General features: G+C 46.9%; 1 protein-coding gene across 7 annotated transcripts in view; it reads right to left on the bottom strand.

The window, feature by feature from the left end:
• Nucleotides 1-20,349, bottom strand: part of LOC116953045 (dystrophin) — a 662,108-nt gene that overhangs the window by 409,665 nt on the left and 232,094 nt on the right. For all 7 annotated transcript variants that reach the window (XM_032972888.2, XM_032972885.2, XM_032972886.2 and 4 more), the window contains 2 exons: nucleotides 8,263-8,475; nucleotides 4,055-4,236 (listed from right to left, as the gene is read on the bottom strand). In XM_032972888.2, coding sequence (XP_032828779.1) covers nucleotides 4,055-4,236; nucleotides 8,263-8,475 — 395 coding nt within the window. The remainder of the gene's footprint in view (nucleotides 1-4,054; nucleotides 4,237-8,262; nucleotides 8,476-20,349) is intronic.

The raw sequence follows: 20,349 nt of genomic DNA, 5'->3' as shown, positions 1-20,349 counted from the left end.
CATCATACTGCACAGGTTTCCAAGGTTGTGCTGGATAGCTCGCCGACGTGTTTTCAAGAGGTACTGTCTATTCAGTTCATGAAGAAGCTCCCAACGTCAGCAGTGGAACGTCGGACACCATGCACGAAAAACACGTGGAACAACTCAAAAACACGTGAGAGACTGATCGTCATCATCATCATCGTTATCATCACCAACATCGTCATCATCGTCGTCATCATCGTTCTCATCATCGTCATCATCGTTATCATCATCATCGTCATCATCGTCGTCATCATCACCATCGTCACCATCGTTATCATAATATGCAGTCATATGTGCACTGTGTTCTGAACCTGTAGAATTGAATTCCGATTACTGGCCAGGGCTAACAAGGCCGCCACGGTGGTGAGATGTTAACTACCTCGCCTGGTACACAGGAGGTTTGATCCCGACCCTGACGCCTGTAATATTTTGAGTTTGCATGTCTCTCTCCCCGTGGTGCCGTGGATTTTTCTCCGGGTCCTCTCGTTTTTCCCTCCACATTTAAAATCAACATCATGCGTTTAGAGTTAACTACCTCGCCTGGTACACAGGAGGTTTGATCCCGACCCTGACGCCTGTAATATTTTGAGTTTGCATGTCTCTCTCCCCGTGGTGCCGTGGATTTTTCTCCGGGTCCTCTCGTTTTTCCCTCCACATTTAAAATCAACATCATGCGTTTAGAGTATTTGGCTGCTATTTCACGTGATACGCCACTTCGTTGAGCTATCATTTGTGATAGCCAGGTCGCTTTCGAAAAAAAAGCTACATGGCTCAGTGGCCCTTGCCTGGCGAAATAAAAATTGTTCACAGTTTAGTTTGATTGACAAGTGACATCTGAACCGGTCCTGACCTAACCGCACCATCGCCTTCACAAACCTGCGCCGACCACCAGCATGGTGAAATATGGTGAAATATGGTCAAAACAACCATGACGGCTGGTGGGTGGGGAGGGCTAATGGGTGGGGAGCCCATGGCCCAGCAGTAGATTGACAAGGGGCCGTGCAGAATTATTATTGTTTTGCACATAATATATAGAGAGAGATTTTTCCGCTCGCATAAAGGAAGCATGTTTGATTCACGTGCTGGCAGAAGATAATGGTCCTGTTGAAGACACTCGTCACAAACATTTCCCGAGGAGGGGGAAGCAATCTCATTTCCTCGTGCATTTCGAACATAGAATTCCCTTGGCTGTTGTGTCGTCAAGTGTCGTTCCTTTGTCATGTGGCGCCTGTTCGCCTTGGAAATCTTCACACGTCGGCAAGGGGGGTCGAAAGCAAAACATTACGGGGCGATTTAATTGCCGAAAACGAATCTAGTTGGTTTACTTACAATGAATCGCATTGCGGACGGCACGGTGATGAACCAACCCTGTACCTGAAGACTGAGTAAACCTTTTACAGATTTCAAATCATATAGACAACACGGATACAAGACCATCGGGTACGGCCTGATGAGACCGTCATGGAGAAGTGATGCTTGCGAGGAGCGCCTGAAGCGATAGCAGTATCACAAGGAGGTCAGGTAGCCATCCCCAACGCCTGGCTACCTTTGTCTTCCAAATGCTGATCATGATACACCACGCTTTGGTTCTTGTGTTTTGTTTTGTCCGGGTACACGCAATGCGAAAACATCTATAATGTCACGGGTAAAGGTCGACTTAGCTTTGCGAGTGACCAAAAGAAAAACACATTCTCCCATTCGAGGCATGATAAAGAGTTGGGCGAATAAAAACATATTTTCGGGATGTTTTTAGTCCACTGCTGGATGAAGGCATCTCAACACGGTGTTAGTTATGTGGGCTGTATGGCCATACTTCACCATGCTGGTCTATCTGGGTTGTTGAAAGGGGTGGCTGGAGGTGGGAGTGTTGAACCGGCTGTGAGCTGTGCTAGGAATTGGAACTCAGGTTGCCAGGTTCATTGTGGAGTGCGCTAACAACTGTGCTACTGTTCAACCCTCAATTTTTTTAAACTATTATTGTTCGTTGGTTCTTTCGGTAAAGTCACGTAGATAGAAAAAATCACAATAAAAGTGAGTGTACTGGCAGTCTATAATGTAGACTGTAGCCTGGTAGACTAGCCTGGTTGACTGTAGCCTGGTTTTTAAGCTGGTGAGTGTATTGGCAGTCTATAATGTAGATTTATTCTGGTTCTTTCAGTAATAAAAATAAAATAAAAACTAAAAATAAACGCAAAAACCACGACGTTTCAATCGCAATACAAGCGGTCGTCATCAGGAAAAGAGGGGTTAGCCTCCAAAGGCAAACTGTTTATAAAGCTTAAGAGATGGGCGTAGCCCAAATGTGTCACCAGCATGGGCGGGGCAGCTGATGTTAATGTAGGTAGAAAACAACGACATTGGCAGTGGGTCTCCACCAATCAAAGGGCCACCAGGCAATCATTACACCTCGCTCCACACACCCACACTGCTGACGGTAGAGGTTGACAAGAAAATACAAAAATCAAGTCATGACCCAAAGTGGTTGATGACATCTTTCCCATGATTGCTGAGTTTATAATCATCCTCTCGGTTGAAATTGTGTCTGTCTCTGTATATATGGATGGCTTCATGAACGAATCTTTGTTGATAGCCAATAGGCTTGCAAAGTACCATCGTCTTGGAGAAATCTAATTCGTATGAGCCAGCCGCATTAAAATAATGATCAGCCACGGCAGAAGTATTGGTCATACCGTGCTTCAAATCTGCCTTGTGCTCACGGACACGGTCCGAGACATGTCGTTTAGTTTCCCCAATGTAACTGCTGCCGCAGGTACAGCTTAGTTTTTAGACGCCGGGATATTGCATGTCAGGAATCTTGTCCTTCACAGATGGGATCAGATCACGAATTTTATGTACTGTGTTACATCGGACCTGGATTTTGTGTTTGTTCATGATTTTGGAAATATTTTTGGTTACCCCTGCTATGTTTGGCAAGGTGATGGATTTGATTGGATCCTCACATTTTTTTTTAATTTCTATCTATGTGACTTTACCGAAAGAACCAAAGAATATGAATTCCTGCAGTCACAAAAGCTTTAAGTCAAAATGTATTATTGGTATTGCGAATAAAAATGAGAAATCATCAATGAAACAGGCCAAACATCCCCATGCAGGACCCTCCAGTAAAAGAGTCTAAGACTCGGTGAAACCTGCCTGGGTAAACAAACAACAATAATTTGGTAGTAATTTAAATTACATCAGTTCCTTTTTCGATAATAATTGTGTTTCCTTCGCGATTGCATTAAAACAAATACAGCGTAAATTCATACTTTGTACACAATGCAATAAACATGATTATTCTGAGCAATGGTTGCTGTTGGCTAGAATGACTTCCAACCTCATTAAGAGTAAACATATAGTGCTTTAGCCTAATCTCCCTCTCTCCGTCCAGCATTTTGTAATTATTCAACAAGCACCACAGGCAGCTGGCATTAATCCAAAACGACGTTTAGGGGAACACAAATAGTTTTTACCTCAATTGCATAAGAAACCTTTCATTTTCTTAATTCGCCAATTGCAAAAAATATTCACCAAAGCTCTGCCACGTAACGCGATCTCTGTAAAATAACAAAGCGTCAAACGAAGAAGGCCACAGCCTCTGAGGGCCCTCGCGTGGACGCGCACACACGGCAACGATCCCAGAAGCTAAGCGGGTTTTTAAGCCTGGGTGACACTTGCCTGGGCGACCACAACACATAGCACGTGTTAAAGGATGTGGGGCGATGTGCTCGGCATAAGGAAGATCATTGTGTGTTTAGTTTGTTGTCCTTCCCCCTCGCACCTCCGATAAGCACGGTTGGTGACGTACGGTGCACGAAAGAAGTTCAACGTATGTATGTACATAAACAGCGATTGTTGTATGCTCCCACAGCTATACACCACGTCTCCACAAACCCGCGATGACGAGCGTTGTGAACCGCGGTCAAAACATCATCACAAACCGCATTGCAGTTGGGAGGCCCTCGTTCAGCAGCAGATCGATAAGGGGCTGTACGCACACGCGCACACACGCACACGCGCGAGGGCTCACCGCGACTGGCGGTCCATGCTGGCGACGCGGAGGCTCTCCCAGCGCGAGTTCAGCAGGTTCATCTGCTCGCGCACCTCGCTCTCCTCGTCCTCGCCCAGCTTGCCCTCGGCCAGCAGCTGGTTGCCCGCGTGCAGCACGTTACCCACGCTGCTCTGGTGCGACGTCAGCTCCAGCATGAAGCCCTGGGCACGCGCGGAGGGTGGGCAGGCGCCGAGGATTAATGTGCGGGCAGCGGAGGGCCCACAGCCATTCGTGTTACATTGATGCACCGCGCGTAAAGAAACCGCATCATCCGTAATTATTTTAAATGCAACATCACCTCCACTCAAGGGGGTATTTAATACATTGTACACTAAAATCAAATGCAAAGACAATGAAATAGTGTTGAAGTAAAGGCCGTGAGAAATGAGCGAGTCCTGCACGCCCTCCTAAACACACTGCCGCTCGTAACGTGCCGGATCTTCGCCGGCAAGGCATTCGAGATCCTTGGGGCGACACTTGAGAATGCCAGACCTTCCAGCGTCGAGCGCAAGGGCCGAGGCTGGGAGAGTACGCATACGTAATCGGTAAATAGGTGCAGTCCTGAAATTCCTCGCTTACGCCACTGTTGGCAGAAGGTGACGTCACTCGACGGGCCTCTAGAGAGCTGCTTCGAAGGTTATTTTGGCCTACTCTTCCACGCTGGTGAGACTTTTTTGCAATGGGCTGGAGCGCATTCGCACTCTGCCCCACCGCCGCGCGCGATCAGCCGATAGCCTAACTGTGGTGCTGTACCCATTCATACCGCTGGGTGCAGAGAGAGGCTGGGGGTATTTAAGAAACTCGTAGCAATGTTTCAACGGCCACAACCTCTGGATTGGAAGTCCAGTGTGCTAACCGTTGCACCACGGCAGCAGAACGTTGCAAATATAAATATATGTGCAAGATAAGAACAATAATTGCAATCTCTTTGTCAAATCACTGCTGGATGAATGCCTCCGTGTGTCGTGTGGGTCACAAGGGTTGTTGGGTTATACTTCGCCATGCTGGTCAGCGAGGACTCGTGAAGGGCTGACCAAGAACCGGATAAGATAATCACTTGCCACTGACGTTAGCCGTGACCGGGAATGGGACTTACGTCTCCGCCACAGCTCAACCCGCATATCACACACATGACCTATGTGCATGACTTACAAACATTACTCAAAATCATCCTCTCCAGCCATGTATAAGCCTCTCTCCATGTTAAACCTCAACAATAAGACCGTTCGGTCACAATGTCGAAATGTCCCTCTCCTCTCGGGGACATGAAGAGAAATCCCTGGTATTATTATGAATTCAAACCATTACATGCAGTAATTACACTGCATTACATAATACAATGTTAACTCATTAAACATGTAACATTGACGCATCCAACCACCGATACTTATAGAGTATTACGAAATGTACTTTAAATATACATTCATAACACAATACACGAAAGTAGATATATTACAGGACAGACATTTGATAGAAAATGCACACGTTTGTGATGTTTTTTTCAGGGCAGAACATAACGTGAGGGAAACGTGCACTCAGCACTAGACAAACATAACAAAATAAAATACTTCATAGTGCGCAATAAATATTTATATAAAACACATGAACAACTTCTAGACATAAAAAATGCATAGCGTGCAAAGTACCCAATTTATGCAGAAATACGTGTGAATAAAAATAACACTTTTACTGAAGGGGTAATTTAAACCTGCTACATATACCGAGAACGCAGCTCAAGCGAAACTATAACCATTTGCATACAATGTCCATTCTAATTTACAATCTTCCAAATTTAATCACATTGCTAATGTTTTGTTTAACAACTCTCACCAGGGGTGCCTTAATAATGTGGCTCCTCACCAATTTCTCACAATTAGAGAAATAAAACGAGGTGGGGGCGGGCGGGCGGGCTATGAATTGACACCACAAATCAGTGGCATTGGGGCGAGGAGGGGGCCAGGAACCACAGCGTTTGGTTTCAAAGCATCATCACCAGTCGGCATCGTTAGGTGCCCGATGCCAAACGACGCCAACTAGGCACATCGCGAAGGGGGCCTGCTTTCACGCCGTGGTGCCGGACTAACCGGGCCTTTGAAAAACACGAAGAGGCCACCTCCAGCCCTTTAACCTCGCACAACCCACTGGAACCAAAAGGGATTTGTTGAAATCATGCCGCTGAGAAAAGGGTACCGAAGTCTCCCGCTTTGCCACTGCGCAGGAGAGCGATCTGGAATGAGCCCCCACCACCATCCCCACCACCACCACCAAACCACCAACCACGCCGAAAACCTTAGAGGACAATGCCATTACTCTAAATTGTTGGGTAATGGAGGCCAGCAGGGTGCTGAGCAAAAACGGATGAACACCGGAGAGCAGGAGCCATGGGACACCGTCTTGATGGAATGGAGGAATAGAATAGGTGTGATTGCCGACTAAGTTGGGGGGGGGGGGGGCGAGGGAGGGTGGAGGGGCGGTGACACCGGGGGACGGTCGACATGTTATGCCGACACGCTCGGCGCATCCCGCGCAGCGCGCACGCGGATGGGCGGCCGAGGCGTGTCGGAGCGGGGACGGGCGTCGCCAAATCGTTCCCTCGTTTTAACCACCGCTTGGCCGCGACAATTATGGTCGCGGCATCGTCGACGACACTGCCGTGGGATGCACGCCACACCACTCCCGGGTGTTGGTCGCGCTCTTTGGGGGTTACAGGCGTACGCCGTGCTGGTCTGACGATTCGGAACAAAAAGTAACCTGACGGAGTAGTCCGACGACAATTAAATTGCAGCATCAAAGTCAATGGGTAAAGGTGCAGCCGTGCAATTGCTTGCTCACGCCATTGCCGGCGGAAGGGCCTCCACTAGAGGCAGCTTTTACGAGCCCCTCTTGACTCAGCCTCGAATGGGTACCTGTGTAAACAGTGCGACGACGGAGACAAAGACGGCCGAGCGTGGTGCAGGCCACCCTCGTGTGCCGTGCCGGCCTAAACAGTCTGCTAAGGCTATGCGGGGATCTATTCATTTGCCTTTTTTGCAGCAGGATATACCCCAGTGACATTTAACATTGGGCGACATAGGCTGTGGGCAATGCCCGCTAGCAGAGATTATTGCCGCGTTTAGTCTGCCGCTGCTGCCGCATCCCACGTTAGTGGGGGGGGGGGGGGCGGTCCAAGTCGAACCGCCAGTGGATAATCCGCTTTGCCATTCCAGGAACTCGGCATCAATCACAAGGCTCAATGGCGGTGCCAAAAACGGGGCCACTGTCTAAGTTGCTTCCAAATGCCGGTTAATGCGGCTTCACGCTTCAGGCGGCACTCGCACACAAAGTGAATGGCGCGTCGGGAAGAAGAGCGCTCGTGTAAGGCCGCCACAAACTTCACAATCGTTACCGCGCGGGGTTTTCACGGTTGCCCTGTACAACTCTCTGGCGTGCTTCCGGATCGCGCGCTCCTGAGGTGGTGCTGCTCACGAGCAACCTACGAACGGCCGGCACGGCACACAAGGAGCTCGGTGGCCAGCACCACGCTCGGCTGCCTTTGTCTCCCCCAGTGGCGATGTTCACACACCGCACTGGGTACTCATTTGAGGCTGAGTCGACCTCGGGGAGGCCCAGGACCGGTTAAAGATAATCCTCACTGGGGTTGGCCGTGAGCACGGATCGAATATAGGGTCGCTGGGTCCGTAGCGCTGCGCACTAACCGCTGCACTGCCGCTACCCCTACACGCACGCACAAAAACAAAGATAAAGATCGTCTATAGACCGCTGGGGTAAGTGCTGTTAACGAGCACCGATGCAGGCTGGCACGGAACGTATGAATGTATGTGTGTTTAACATATTTTGCACCGTATGTAGCCCGCGGTGGTAATCAGAGGTGTGGAGGAAGGAAAATAAACTAAACACAAAAAAACTGTTCAATAGAAATGAGTTTTCAATCTGGATGATTTAAAATTGCATAGCTCCAGTGGCTTCCTAATATCGGAAGAAAGAGCGTTCCAGACGACCACAGAAGCGCATTTGAAAGCGCGCGACGCGGTTAACCGTCTGTGTTCGATGGCCAGCCAAAAGCCGCTGCAAGGATGACTGGAATTCGCGTGATGGTTAACGCCCCTTGACGAGATCGCCAAGGTACACGCCACAACAGGTGCTCATTTGAGACCGAGTCGCACGCGCGCGCACGCACACACACACACCTCGTGCGCGTGGAACTGCTCCTTGACCTCCTCGACGTCGGCCGAGATGTCGGGCTGGCCCTGCAGGGTGTCCTCGGCGGACAGCAGCCAGGTGAGCACTTCCTCTAGGGCGCCCTGGTAACTCTCGAGGTCCACCTCGCCCTCCAGCTCCGTGATGGTGCTGGGCGTCTCGGGCCGTGAGCTCGTGTTCTCCTCCTCCTCCGACGTCACCATCTGCACCTCGCGGCGGCGCGGCGAGCAAAGCGGCGAGAGGGTTAAGGTGGGGAAATGACGACGGCGGTGAGAGAGGGAGGGGGTGGGGGTTGGTAGGGAGGGAGGGGGGGAATCAACTCGAAAAAAACAAAACAGCGAAAAGTGAGAATGCATAGGTGCGATCGCGGCTGTGCCGTACAGCTCTCCGGCGTGTTGCCAGATTGTGCCAGCGCGTTTAATTGACACGATGTCCAACGTTTCGCTCCGCATGGTGGGGGGGGGGGAGCTTCTTCATAAACTGAATTCATGTTCTGTCAGGAACCGAATTCAATCATCTCCCCTTCATGGCCCATCGGTATCGTGCCAGGACGCACAACAATATTTGCGGCAGCATCGACGTCTCAAGCGCATCTCGAGCAGGCCAGCTCAATAACATCTCCGCCGAATCCCGGCCTCACCCTGAGCATCGGCTCCTTGGAGCACGCCACGTATAGGGCCTCTCTCGGACTGCCATCAAAACCTTGACAATGTCAGGCAAGGTAACCGTCATTTGCCATCATTTAACCGCATGGCTCGGTAAAAAAAAAAAAATGACCGAAGAAGTTTAAATGAAAATGGCAAATTGAGAATGTGTTCCAAATTTTGGAATGGCAAAACATGAATGATGAAGTTCAAGAAGAAGATAGTCCTGATGTTTTTTTTTTTGTCAGGGTTTTACATTTGAATTACATCAGCAGTCTTCGTGTCTTTGTTGTGGTTTCACTGAAGGGAGAGTACCATGGAGGTGATGAGATCTTTGGACTGGACGAGCAACTTAATCCCCTACACAAAATCACGCGGGCTGCAAACCTGGCTTCGAGTCGTGATTCGGAGTCTGCTGAACAGCAAGCAGCGTTTACAGCCAGGTGTAAAAGTCTCTTTAAAAATCAGTGTTTGGCAGGACATCCTGAATTTTACAAGAGACCACTCGCCACTGCAGCAGTCGGTGTGTGCGACACTTAATTAACTGCAGCCCACATCAACGCGATGTAGAAAATTCCTCACAGATTCAATTACGGTAATACAATTTTACAAAGAACAACAAATTTGTTTTTAATATGTGCTTGAGTAGGCAAAACATTACATTGTTGCAATGCTTAGTGTCGGTGTTGTCTTGTTAATTTTAAGTGCTACTCAGGGATGAATGGTTCACAATGGCCAAACAAATAAGGTCACGGTGGTTTGATCATGGGTTCAAGTGAGCAGAAAGCCTTTAGAGCTTAAGCCTCTTATTCTTTTGGACTTCCAGAGAGACCTCAACCGTTCTGATTCCTTTTTTCCCATTCTCTGTGCTATCCAAAGACCCCTGAGCGCAGAGCCTGATCGTTAAACTCCCGGGCTGAAGCAAATTCTTTTCATTGAGGGAATTGGATTGTGCTAAGTCAAAGACCAAGCCTTGCCCACTGCACACCAAGTGAATGAGCAATTCCTGACTGCGGAATACCAGAACGCTACGCGAGAATATTTAGTGTACGATACACGGCGCTTATGTGCCAATATGCCATCCACCAGTTATCTTCCGAGCCAGACACTGACCAACACAGATCACGTATATCGTGACTCTAAGCCGACAATTTTATTTTGCATTTGAAGACAAGAGTTCCGGTGAACGTGTACCTTAAAAGGGAAGTTACATATACAAATTAGTGGCATGGAAAACAAGCCCAAGTATATGTTTTGTTTTCCTGATGAATGCAGTTCCTGGTAAGCAGCAAGTGTTGAAAGAATACATCTCATGGATAACTTGAGGCCACGTCATTGGGACGACTTACGAGGGATGAGATCACATGAATTACGGAGTGGAGACAAAAAGAAAGGAAAATAAGCAGAGGATGGACAGCGGAAGACAAGGCAGCAGAGAGATAAAAAGCAAAGCGTTTCGAGGCCACTATTGGACACGAGCAACTAAATAAAGGAAGATATATAGAGTCAAAATTCGTGGAGACCCTTTGCCCAGGAGTGGAAAGTTACAGGCTGACAACAAAAACAACAACTCGGCATGTATGCCTCCATATACCTGCACTGAGCTCACTGGTTTAACTTATTTACTTGCTCCTAAAGTTAGAAACGTATCACATGCAAGAATCGCTCTGTTTACTGTCTGGGCCACAGAGCTTCCTCTTACCAAGCACCATATGATTGGAACTCGTCAAATTTAAATATCAAACCGATTACAATATTAAACATGTCTATTTTTCCGCAGTACCTCTTGCGCTTAGTTTTAAACTTTGTTTTACACCCTTTATAAAACGGCGCAGAACGTTTTGTGCGTAGGTGCGGTGGTTAGAAAATTGCACCACAAATCTGGGGAATGGTTGTGCAGAGGTGAGCGCATTGCGGTACGAACCCGGTGTCCCGAGTTAGATTCCTGGTCACGTCCAACACCAGTAATGATTATCTGAACCGGTCCTGGGCCTCCCCAAGGTCGACTCAGCCTAAAATGAGTACCTGGTTTCAGTGTGTAAACATAGGCAATGGGGAGACAAAGGCAGCCGAGCGTGGTGCTGGTCACCCACTCAATCTTGTGCCGTGCCGGTCTTAATAGGTGCTCGCTAACAGGACTTGCCCCAACAGTCTGTAAAGGCTACATGGGGGATCTTTGTCTTTGTATCTTGGTCGATAAAATTGCACCACAAAGCTGACAATCCTGGAATTGATTCCAGGCAACGGATAATATCGGTGGCAAGCAATATCTGAACTGGTTCTGGGTCACCCACTTCAGCAACCCACACTGACCAGCATGGTGAAGTATGGCCAAATAACTCCCGTGAACCGACACTGCATGGGGAGGCCATTACCCAGCAGTGCATTGACAAAGATCCGTGATGTATCATTATTATTTGTATCATGTTTTAAGTTTGTTTAGTTTAAATGGTTTATTTCAATATCTTGTATTCGCATGTAAACTTATCATTTACTGTGGTGTTGCAATGTTAATTATATAAACTATGGATTAAACTATGTTTATTTTCTTGGTTCTTTCGGTAATGTCACGTAGAAGGGAAACAATAAAATAATAATATAAAACAATAAAATTATCACGACGTTTCGACTGCAACACAAGCAATCATCATCAGGTGTGAAAACCACAGCAAGAAAATTTGAAAAAAGTGGCGGGTTTTTTTTTACATTAGCACCACGGAGAGCGATTTGGCAGTTATTCAGATGGACGAGTCCATCTATTTTCGGAAAAGAGGGGGGAGACGAAAATAATGGATGCTGTTGTTTCCCTTCTACGTGACTTTACCGAAAGAACCAAGAATATGAATCCCTGCAGTCATGAAAGCTTTAAATCAAAATTTATGTTTATTTTACCAGGTAAGGGCCACGAAGCAATATCGCTGTTTTTCAGAATTGACCTCGCCACAAAAGAAAGCTCAACAAAGTGGCTCATCACGTGGAAATGTATAGCAGCCAAATACTCTCAAAGGCAAGATTCTACATGTGGAGAGAATAACCGGAGCACCCGGAGAAAAAAATGCGTGAGCACGCGGAGAGAGACACGCATACTCCAAATATACAGCAGGCATCAGGGTTGGGATCAAACCCACGACCTCCTGCAAACCAGGAGAAGTAGTTAACATCTCAACAACGTGGAATCCTATATCTATGTTGGTACATGTACAGTATATGTCTGTACCAACCTGGTAACTTTTACGTGGAACTCATAAATCACTGCCATAAACCGCAACAGAACATTAACAGGCCGATGTGAACATCTACTTCACGGATGACAAATTAAAAATGAGCCACGGTGCATTTGTGGCCATATCGTAAACCACAGTGGTCTGCACTTCTGCTTTAAACGGAGGAGTCGCCAAATGACTCAAACTCTCTCCAGGAGCCCTCCTGTGTCTAGCTGACCTCAACATCGGCATTTAGCTCCTGAACGTATCGCCTTCATACGCAGGAATAGAACTGAAATCTTCTTAGGAGACCCCCTTTGAAATTAGCTGTGCATCTGTAAGACTTATTCCTGTGATATTGTTGTGAGCACTGCAGCATTGGTCATCGGCAAACCAATTACATTTGGCCAAATAATAGTGTGGAATTTCACCTGAGTGGAAGCAATGGTAGAAACTCTACATCCTTGTGCAAGGAAGTTAATCTCTTCACACAACAACCTAAACTGGTGGTACTCAATTTATGAAGCGTGGAGAATTGAATCATTTGGCGGGACCCCGGGGTCCCGCAAAAATCAGGTCAATAATTATTATTTTTCAGTCCGCCCACTCGTGATCCCGACAGCAACGCGCCGCCCGCCCAGACTTGCGCCAACAAGCGCCAGCAGGCGGCGATCAACACGATGGGCGCCACCCCACCGGCCAAACGCAAGCCCCGGGGGGCGTCCGCCGCAGTCGCGCGCGGCGACGACGCCCTCCGGTCAGCCGTCGATCCTCAGCTTCTTTGCCAAGGCGAGCCCGCCCCCGCAGTGAATTTAACGTGTTTATGTAATTTTTCAACTTTTTACGAAACTTAGTGCCCCGAGTAGCTCTCGACGAGGCCAATCGATTGACCACTAGTTGTGTTGTAGGTAAGGCAAGACTCGTGTCGCTACGCGGTTTTTCCCACCCCGGGGCAGTGATGGGACCCCGGGGTCCCGCCAATTGCTTCAATTGTTGGGCTGAGTCAACTCGCGACTGGAATTTGAATCCACAAATTTTCGATGGCGACTCAAGTGCTCGTCACTGTGCCATGTCGCCAAATTCGCCTCCCTCTGCGGTCAAAATAACAAAAAAATTTAAAAGCGAAAGTGTGGGGTTTGCTTTCACACTCGTTTCGCTCATTATTATCCAGCAGCCAGTAGTGGAAAGATCACGGCAGGAATGCCCTCCACAGTGAAAATCACGTGGCAAAACAGAGCAACACAATCCCAAGCTTATTTGCGAAACAATTATCGCAGCAGGTAGCCATATGAATATAAGCTGGTGTTATGTACTTGTGAAGAACTCAAACTCAAAAGTTCTGCCAAGCAGCAGGGACAGATGCATGTACACATTCGAGAACACACTTGGAGTCAAAGACTTCATTATGACCAGAAGAAAAGTCAGTGAGATTGAGTGGGACCCGTCACGAGAAGGCGTGATAGACCGTGGGTGAGAATAACAAATGAGTGGAGATGGAGTGATTACATCAGCTCTCGTGTAAGCGTGAGGTAGATTTTAATATCCATCATATATATGACAAGTGGCCAACAGCTTTGGAAGGCCTCCATCCAACACTGGATAAATCCCGGTTAATCGTGATAAATTATACTTGTGTAGCTTTGATTGATTGACACAGGATTATGAACCAACACTACGTTACAATCAGAAATTCATTTTGAATTGACATGGTTAGGTTTTTTGTGTGATTAACAACAATAAAATTGTGCACTGAGAAATAAAAAAGTGTGCACGTGTTCCATTCATGAGACCCACGTAAGCTACAAGAGCGAGAGACAATCAGGAGCTGACAAGCTGAAATTGTGGACATAACTCTGCAAACGATGTCTCTGGTCAATCAATGACTACATGGGTATACTTGTCTGTCTGTGTGTGTACGTATGTGTACTCAGCCTAAAATGAGTACCTGGTGCGGTGTGTAAACATCGCCACTGGGGAGAGAAAGGCGGTCGGGCGTGGTACTGGCCACCCACCCCATCGTGCGTGCCATTCTGGCCTGCATAGGTGTTCATTAACAGAACTTGCCCCTACAGCCTGTTAAGGCTATACGGGGGATATTTGTATGTGTATGTACGTGTCTGTGTGTGTGTGCGCCATGGTTGACGCACTGCGATATGATCCCGGCATCCCGAGATCGATGCCTGCCCATGGCCAACTTCAGTGGTGATTATCTTCGCTGGTTCTGGACCTCCCCAAGGGCGACTCTCGGCCCTAAATGATTAACCAGAAGAGTATTTTAAAAATCAGCGCTGGGGATACAAAGGCAGCCGGGGCGTAATTTCTGGCCATTCGCCCCCATTGTGTGCCATGCCAGCCTTGTGCTCCAACCGTCTGTCACAGGCTAGAGGGGGAAATATTGTCTTCGCTGCATGTGAAGAAAATTGCCTCTGCACGGCTCGAGCAGGTGAAATCACCGCCTCCAAACGGCTATTTCATCGCGTCTGCCTTTCGTGAGCCTTATGATGACACCCGACGCCAACTGTGACACTGAGTGCATATTAATATGCTGACCGACGGGGAATGGAGACAACATATTTAAAATTATTCAATCCAAATGTTACGATTCTGTTCAGTTATATATGCGGTGGGGTGGGGGGTAGATTGGAGTTTAATAAGCAGCAGAGCCACCCCCTTAAGTGAGTTTTCTATCTAACATCAAAGCCATCCATAAACATCACACACACAGTTGGCCAAACACAAGCTATGCCACATGTGCTTTTAACCCAATTACTTCGAATAATATTCAGCAAAGCAGTGGCTTCTATGCCAAAACGACATCAACTCATAAATGCTCTCAAATAGTTTTGTCCACTTTTCATTAGCAGCTTCCCACGTAAAACAAATAATCGCTCATTTTGAAATTGTGTCGACTTTGGGTAATATTACGTAATGATGTTATTCAACGACTGGCCTAATGTTTCCCCGTTTTAATTTAAATTTGCATTTGAAAGGAAACTTGACAAAATAGTGTGACAATATGCACACAAGACTTCTGGAATAAAACCGTAGTGATAGTCTCCAGACGATAAGACGCTCCTGAAAGGAAAATGTACCCTACACTTGTGTCACGAAGCACCCCCAACTTCCGCTTAACATTTCTCGGGTGGGGGGGGAAGTGCATCATATTGAACAGGGTCATTCAAGATACCAAAAAAAAAGTATCTTTAAAAAAATGTTGCAACGAAATACAAACGCCAGGAAGAATACTTTGAAAAAAATATTTTCACATTCAGCTTTGATTGTAAGGCAAGCACAGATTCTGCTCGCTGCTTATGTATGCGCCCAAAAAGACACATGTTTCTGCACGACGGTACGCAGTAGTGAGAGGAATTGTCATCGGTGACCAATTCCCAAGGGTGGCATAGCCACAACTCATTGCAACACACCCTGCAACAGTTTCGAGATTTACTTTCAACAGGCTCGATTAATCTCTGCTAATGTCCAATAAAAAAGAAACTCTCAGACATTGACCAAAGTAGTATATACTGCAAATATATTACGACACTCTTGGTTACGTTTTGGTTACATTTTTGCCATTTTCAATATACTTTCACGGATGGTAACGCTTCATTTCCTCCTTTATAAATGGGAGGGATGCGTGCTGGTAAAGATAATACATTACACGGGTAAAGCAGTTGTAAAATGATTAGCACACTGTGCTAATAACCCATTGAACCCGCGTTTGATTCCCGGCCATTATACTGGCTTGGCCTCCCCACAGCATGGAGAGGCCATTATCCAGCAGTGGATGGATAACTGCTGTAAATGATTCTCAATCATATATATACTCAGCTTAGTGCTGATGTATTTGTTACTGGGTTTACGTGGCTACTTTCTATCGCATGCCTTCATACATTATACATATAGGCTGCTATTAATTTCCCCTCCAGTATATATATACACACATTAACAATAATAGGGTATCTGCATGCCATATCAGTCATTGGGGTTGATAACCATACCTGGTGAGAGTACGTGTTGGTAAGAACCGGGTCAGATGCCAGCCAACAATTATATTAGCTGAGATCGGGAATCTAACTCAAATCCATGGGTACAGAGTACAGTGTGTAAAAAGCTACACCATGGCAGTCAGTAACCAAGTCACAAATAGGATTTGTTTGCAAGTGTTATCTTGGATTACTTACAAAAAATGCATTCATGCTTTCAATTAAACGTATTTCAATAACATGCTTTGCGCTGGCTTAATATCACAATAAGTTTTTTTTAGACAAAGTATTCCATTTAAATGCAATCCCATGAATTAAAATAAGATGTATGGGCATTGCATGATGAGTAACTGTTGTAGAATTTGATAGCTCACTGAATAAGAGCCAATTTTACAGTATTTTACAGCGATTTACAGTATCATCGTAAAGCTCGAAAAACTACTCGCTCCTAAATCTTTTGTAGTAAATTTTGTATTACTTTAGTATAAATACATGTTAATTTTGATTCATATGTTGTTGTTTTCTGACTTTATGTGAACGAAAAGACACAAATTCGACCGTTTTCTCATAGAAAATAGGTACATTTCTAAATATCACTGTCCTGGTCACAAAAGCAAAGTTTGTGGGGAATAATAGCCAATTTTCTGTACTTTTGAGGCATACGCAATTAGGAAATAACACTACCCAGGAGCAAAAAAAAATTGTTACACAGTGTTATTACGACCATCTGAAGCAATTTTTTAAAAAAGTGTAAATTTATTTGGCATCTTCATGGCATAAAAATGCTCTTAAATCCCCATTAAAACAATGCAGCACCCATACAGGCAGTAATTTTCTCTTTGTAAAATCGCCAAAGCAATTTTCACTTTGTTGCCATTGCTGCGCCTGTTATGTCAGATAGATACACGTACTGATTGCCGAGAATAATTTGTTACTTATAAACACCGCCGTTTGATGATATATCAAATATGACAAATGCAACTTTGAGAAACATGCAATGTCTCTGACGGAGCGTCACCTCACCTAAAAATTTCCGTGTTTAGAATAACAAACACAAAAGCCTCCCCCGAAATCTGAGCTCCTGTCAGCAACCTGATGATGCTGCTGCACGTAATCTCCAGAGAAGCGTCGCACCCAGGTAAACATTGTGAGTTAGCTCCCCAACAACAGCACCTTTTGGTGCTGTTGAAGCAGTCATACATTCACCACGTTCGATTCACGTGGCACTTTTATTATTTGGCTTCGTCAGATGGAGGAGGGTTTACGACACACTAGTTAAGCCATCGCGTAAATGCTTTGACAAATGAAGGATACAAAAAAATACTCGTAACTAATAGTCCACAAGAATTGCATAGGCCCACCCCGAGATGAGAACAACCTTTAAAACAGTCCAAAAGCGATGTCTCTCACGCTTCATTCAACTAAAACTGCATTGCATTTGCAACTCACAGTTGGCACAAAGCACACCGACGCGGGAAGACGGAGCGAGTAATACAATAAAAAATATTAAACAAAGGTTCAACCCAATGCCAATTTATCCTCGCTTCTTACCAACGCTTATCCAATTACGAATCAATATTTGCGCTGCATGTGGGCATTGCTGGCAGAGATTCGCTCGAGCTGCAAGCCACAGATGTGGCCTGCCTTGCCCAGCAACTGTTATGAATGCGGATTTTCATTTTTCCTGTGGCGGTAAAGATGCTTGGGAGGGGAGGGGGGGGAGATTGTTCTGCAGTTGTTAAAATGTAAGTCAATAACTCTAAAAATAACTGGAAGAAAAAAATTCCCCTCTATCTCGGAACATCTCACTTAGTCTTACGACTCGTTTTTTGTTCAGGGCCCACCCCTACATCGGGATGTTTGTTTACTGCAGTGGTGACAATCCATTGGGGTGGTGGAACGGAGCGGGAATTTGTTGTTTGGGCGACGCCGTCACGTTGCTGATAAGCGCCGCGTTCAGAGACAACGCGTGAAAGCGAAGACAACTTTACCCAAAATAAAATAAATGTAAAAGGTGGGATTTGCGAGGTACAATGCATGCAGTGAGATGGCGGGTCAGGTAACTGAGGAGAGGGTACGCTGCTGCGTACTCCATCATTCAGCTCAGACGGGGCAGCTCAAGAAAGTAGTTGGTCGTCGACCGCTCAGAAACCACTTTATAACGGAGCGCGTTCCGCACTATAACGGAGAGCGTTCCGCACTATAACGGAGCGCGTTCCGCACTATAACGGTGCGCGTTCCGCACTATAACGGAGCGCGTTCCGCACTATAACGGAGCGCGTTGCGCACTATAACGGAGCGCGTTCCGCACTACAACGGAGCGCGTTCCGCACTATAACGGTGCACGTTCCGCACTATAACGGTGCACGTTCCGCACTATAACGGTGCACGTTCCGCACTACAACGGAGCGCGTTCCGCACTATAACGGAGCGCGTTCCGCACTATAACGGTGCACGTTCCGCACTATAACGGAGCGCGTTCCGCACTATAACGGTGCACGTTCCGCACTACAACGGAGCGCGTTCCGCACTATAACGGAGCGCGTTCCGCACTATAACGGTGCACGTTCCGCACTATAACGGTGCACGTTCCGCACTACAACGGAGCGCGTTCCGCACTATAACGGAGCGCGTTCCGCACTATAACGGTGCACGTTCCGCACTATAACGGAGCGCGTTCCGCACTACAACGGAGCGCGTTCCGCACTATAACGGTGCACGTTCCGCACTATAACGGTGCACGTTCCGCACTATAACGGAGCGCGTTCCGCACTATAACGGTGCACGTTCCGCACTATAACGGAGCGCGTTCCGCACTATAACGGTGCACGTTCCGCACTATAACGGAGCGCGTTCCGCACTATAACGGTGCACGTTCCGCACTATAACGGAGCGCGTTCCGCACTATAACGGTGCACGTTCCGCACTATAACGGAGCGCGTTCCGCACTATAACGGTGCACGTTCCGCACTATAACGGAGCGCGTTCCGCACTATAACGGTGCACGTTCCGCACTATAACGGAGCGCGTTCCGCACTATAACGGTGCACGTTCCGCACTATAACGGTGCACGTTCCGCACTACAACGGAGCGCGTTCCGCGTTGTGCGAAAATTGTACCCTCAAAGATGAACGGCGTTATAGCAAACACGTTTTGAGTGAACACGTGGTAACCGAGGACTTACTAAACATATTTAAAAGAAACAATGCTGTTTAATTGACAAGAAGGATTCCTTCTGTGAATAGCTTTGAGTGTTATCCCCTCGTAAGCACGGGCATTCTCCAGGAACTCCACTTCTCTCGATGCCAACACCCCATGAAGGCATATTCACCATCATTAAAACACAATTGAACTTAACATCCCTAAATAAGTGCTTGTCCCAACATCACACAACCTCTTTGCAAAGAAAACAAATTGCAATTTTCAGAGGCCAAAAAATTTATTTATATTAACGGATGGAATACTTAATGTAGCAATCATTTTATTACCACAGCCAGAGTTTAATGTTATATTGGGCCATAAATGCACGAGGTATATTTTTCTCCTCCAACAAACACCAAAATTATCAGCAGCAGTGGTGCCAGTATGAATACCCCTCTGCTCTTGTATAACAAAGTCAAACTTGATCTGCTGCTCAAATGAACATTCGAGGTGAAGGTCAACTCCTGTTTATGGCCTTGAGCCAGTGGTGGAAGTTCCACGTTCCTATGACGGCAGAGGGTGGGGGCAGGACTGCTCACCGGCCGACCAGTGTTGATTTCCTAAACAGCTGTAACTCATGTAGGCTTTCGCGACCTATATTAAATATAATTTACGGGATTTACGCGATCTGGTGGCGATCTGACCCAAAACAAACCTGTGATGGATAGTGCCCATTTTATTGGCTTTTTTCGTTCGTACGACGGGAGCTCCCGCAATGGGACGTCGAGTTCGGCAACCCACTCAGGGGCCTCCTGAACTGCCGACTGGGGAGACGAAGTGGCTCTCACAAACGGAAACGGGGTCTCGGCGGGCAGCAGGTTGACGCGAAACGTCGTTCCCGTGTAATTGAAACGACTCGGGGGGGGTGGGGGGAGGGGGCACGGTGGGTCGAGTCAATCACAGCCTTTCGATTGTGTGCCACTCACTCTCCTGCCGATTAATCTGGCCGGATCTGCTCTGTGTTCAGCCGATTTATCTTAGATCGCCCGCGTCCGGTAATTTAAATGTATTTCCGAATTCTGTGATCCCCACAGATTTATGCG

This window comes from Petromyzon marinus, chromosome 49 (genome assembly GCF_048934315.1).
Source record: "Petromyzon marinus isolate PM22_M1 ecotype Great Lakes invasive population chromosome 49, UKy_Petmar_22M1.pri1.0, whole genome shotgun sequence".
In the NCBI taxonomy this organism is placed as follows: domain Eukaryota; kingdom Metazoa; phylum Chordata; class Hyperoartia; order Petromyzontiformes; family Petromyzontidae; genus Petromyzon; species Petromyzon marinus.
The sequence above is the reverse complement of the archived record's forward strand: the minus strand, read 5'-3'. Positions and strand labels throughout refer to the sequence as shown.